Here is a 2868-nt window from a genome sequence, read left to right on the forward strand (position 1 = left end):
GGTTGCAGAATGAATAATAAAATCTTATCATATCTGCCCCAGATTTAAAAATATGTAAATTCAAAACATACAAAAAAAATAAACTTAGCTTGAACAATCTCCAAATTTACAAAAACAAAAAACAAAATACAGCTATACTTTCTTCTCTCTACTGTACATGTTATGCAGTTATTCCTGTGATTAATTCATTTTTCTTCCCATAGAAGCTAAACCTGGACCGATTCTACTGTTTGTGTCTCTTTCCTGTCCTCTAAAACCTCAGCTGCCYGCTCATCCTGAACCTGGATCAGCTGGAGGTTTCTTCCTGTTAAAATGGTRTCATTTCTTTCCACTGTCACCAGCACGCTGCTGTGGATGAAAGGCTGTGCAGAAGTGAAAATTTGATGCAATCTGCTGTTTCTTTTATAATAAAGTGCATGTAAATGTTTTGTACTGTGATTAGAATGAACTGACTACAAGCAGGAATTGTTAGGAACTGAATTTGTTGGGTTTTTCTTTGTTTAGTGACCTTAGAACAAAAATCAATGTGTTGTAAATTGGAACTATTTTTAAAAAGTGAAACATTACAACAAGTTTTTGTGGTAATTGATAACTGATCTTTTTGTAGTGATTAAAACTACAGGTTTTTTTGTACCATTACAGCTTTTTTACATCATAACTGTTTCTCCTCCCACACACACAGCAGACAACAGCCTGGTAACAGAAACAAMAGCTGTCAGACGGCTGTTGAAGAGATAAAAGCTCAGGTTTTTCTTTAATTAAAAACACAAGTAAGAATGTGATGGTTCAGTGCTGTTCTCTGTTGTTGACCACAGCACTCAACATGCTAACTAGAACTGCTGTAACACTAAAAACACTGTATAAAAACACTTGCTCTTATAGCTCAATGTCCAGTCTTTCTGAAGTTTACAATATTGTCCATGAATTAAATTTAGTGTCTCACCTGTGCATGACGTTCTCATTCTGAACTGCTGCGTAACCTCCCAGGCAGAACTTGCATAGGTTGAGAAGTCCCAGAGCCAGATAGGACACCACAAAGGTCAGACCCAGAAGGGAGTACGGTGTGGCACAACATTCAGACACACTACAGGGTCCGACAAATACTGTAAATATCAAAATTATAAAACGATGCTCAAAAGGGAACATGAACAAACCACAGGACAGGACACCTTATTAACAGGAAGAACAAGATTCCCTGATGGGTTGAAGCGGCGCTGACAGACATGACGTCAGAGAACAGCTGCACGGTGAACAGAACAAACCAGAAGACACTGAAGAGGACCGGGACAGCAWACTGGTTCCACAGAGAGATGCCCACAGCCAAAAGTCTGTAGAGCTCGATCACCTGCGGGAGAGGCAGCTCGGTGAGGAGGGGAGAAGATAAAAAAATATTTTAGAAACTCGTTTTTTCCTCCAGTACCTCAACGTGAAGCARTTCTGAATAGGCAGCCCTTGCGAGCTGGTATGGCACAAAGAGATTGGAGAGGAGGAACATGGCCGCCCCGGCTACAGTCAGCCCCATGGAGAACGTGTTGACCGTCACCAGAGTGGCAGGGGGAGCAGCGACGAGTCGGGCCAGCAGAGGGAGCAGGTGCATAGAGAATAACCACACCTTTCTGGTYTTCATCAGGAAGGCACACAGCGTGCTGAGGATGATCTGACCTTTAATTAACACAAAACAAGACATTTGATAAAACTTACCACCACTTTACCTAACTGCAAGATCATCCTCTGTTAGAACTACCAGCACTGTCTTGATTTTGTTGACTTTGTTGGCTCTTGTGAGCTCCAATCTGAGGTTGTTTATTTCTTTTAGCATTACTTACTTGTGGGAACTTGTCTCAGAGTCATTATTCATTAATTAGAAAATTCCAGTTAAATATCTGTTTTGACTGATGTTTAATTAGACTGATTATGACAGGGGTGCCCAAAGCAGGGCCCATGGGCTAAAACTGACCCACCAATAGTTGCCCTGGTTGTAAACTCCTGTCATTATACAACTGCTCAAAAAAATAAAGGGAACACTTAAACAACGCACGCTAACTCCCGATCTTAATCAATGAAATATTCGCATTGAATACTTTGTTCTGTACAGAGTTGAATGTGCTTCACAAAAGTTTGGTTTACTTGGACTTAGCGTGCGTTGTTTAAGTGTTCCCTTTATTTTTTTGAGCAGTGTATTTCAGCACACGTGCAGATTTAAACACTTCATAAGACCACAAATACTCAGAGTTTGTCAACTTTTGAAATGTCCCATGAGTCTTTGCTGCCCCAGCATTTCAAACATGTTTTATATTATTGCATTCGACCAGCAAACGTGTATATGTAAACACTTCTGTAAACACCACTGTAAATATAAATGCTCCGTATTTTGATTTGTATTTTGACTGTAATTTTAACTAAGTCCTGTTGTGTCTGCCTACTGTACAGCACTTTGGTTGGGCTTCTGCTGTTTGAAGTGTTTTATAAATAAAAGTGGTATGTTATGGTATAGGGTTGAACAATTAATCACATTTGCGATAATCTCGCGATATGTTAAAACAAGATTTTCTAACCACACAGGCTGTGATTTGACTGGTCACGTGATTTGGGAGTGAGCCGAGCGGAGCAGTGTTGCTTACTTAGCTACATTGTTGCTACATCTAGCAGCATTTTAGACCCCTCTAGAGACTTTTTCTTTTCCAAAATGAGACTAGCGACTTTTCCCTGTGTTTTTAGAGACTTTTAGAAGCTTTGACAAGAGAACTTTTCTCCTCCTCCCCTCCGAGAGCGGTGCAGTGCGCCCCTCCCCCTTCCTAAAGTGGCCCGACTCTCTGCCTCGTTCAGCAGCGCGCGCGCACGCGCGCACGCACGCACGCACACACACAC

The 2868-nt window shown here is 41.2% G+C and overlaps 1 protein-coding gene across 1 annotated transcript in view; it reads right to left on the reverse strand.

The window, feature by feature from the left end:
• zmp:0000000662 (RING finger protein 145) overlaps positions 1-2868 on the reverse strand; it is a gene marked incomplete at its 5' end in the record, with an annotated part of 21565 nt that overhangs the window by 11327 nt on the left and 7370 nt on the right. Inside the window, 3 exon segments of the mRNA XM_014018034.1 lie at positions 944-1084; positions 1170-1345; positions 1421-1662. Coding sequence (XP_013873488.1) covers positions 944-1084; positions 1170-1345; positions 1421-1662 — 559 coding nt within the window.

The sequence above is a fragment of the Austrofundulus limnaeus genome, unplaced genomic scaffold (assembly GCF_001266775.1).
Source record: "Austrofundulus limnaeus strain Quisiro unplaced genomic scaffold, Austrofundulus_limnaeus-1.0 Scaffold181, whole genome shotgun sequence".
NCBI lineage: Eukaryota > Metazoa > Chordata > Actinopteri > Cyprinodontiformes > Rivulidae > Austrofundulus > Austrofundulus limnaeus.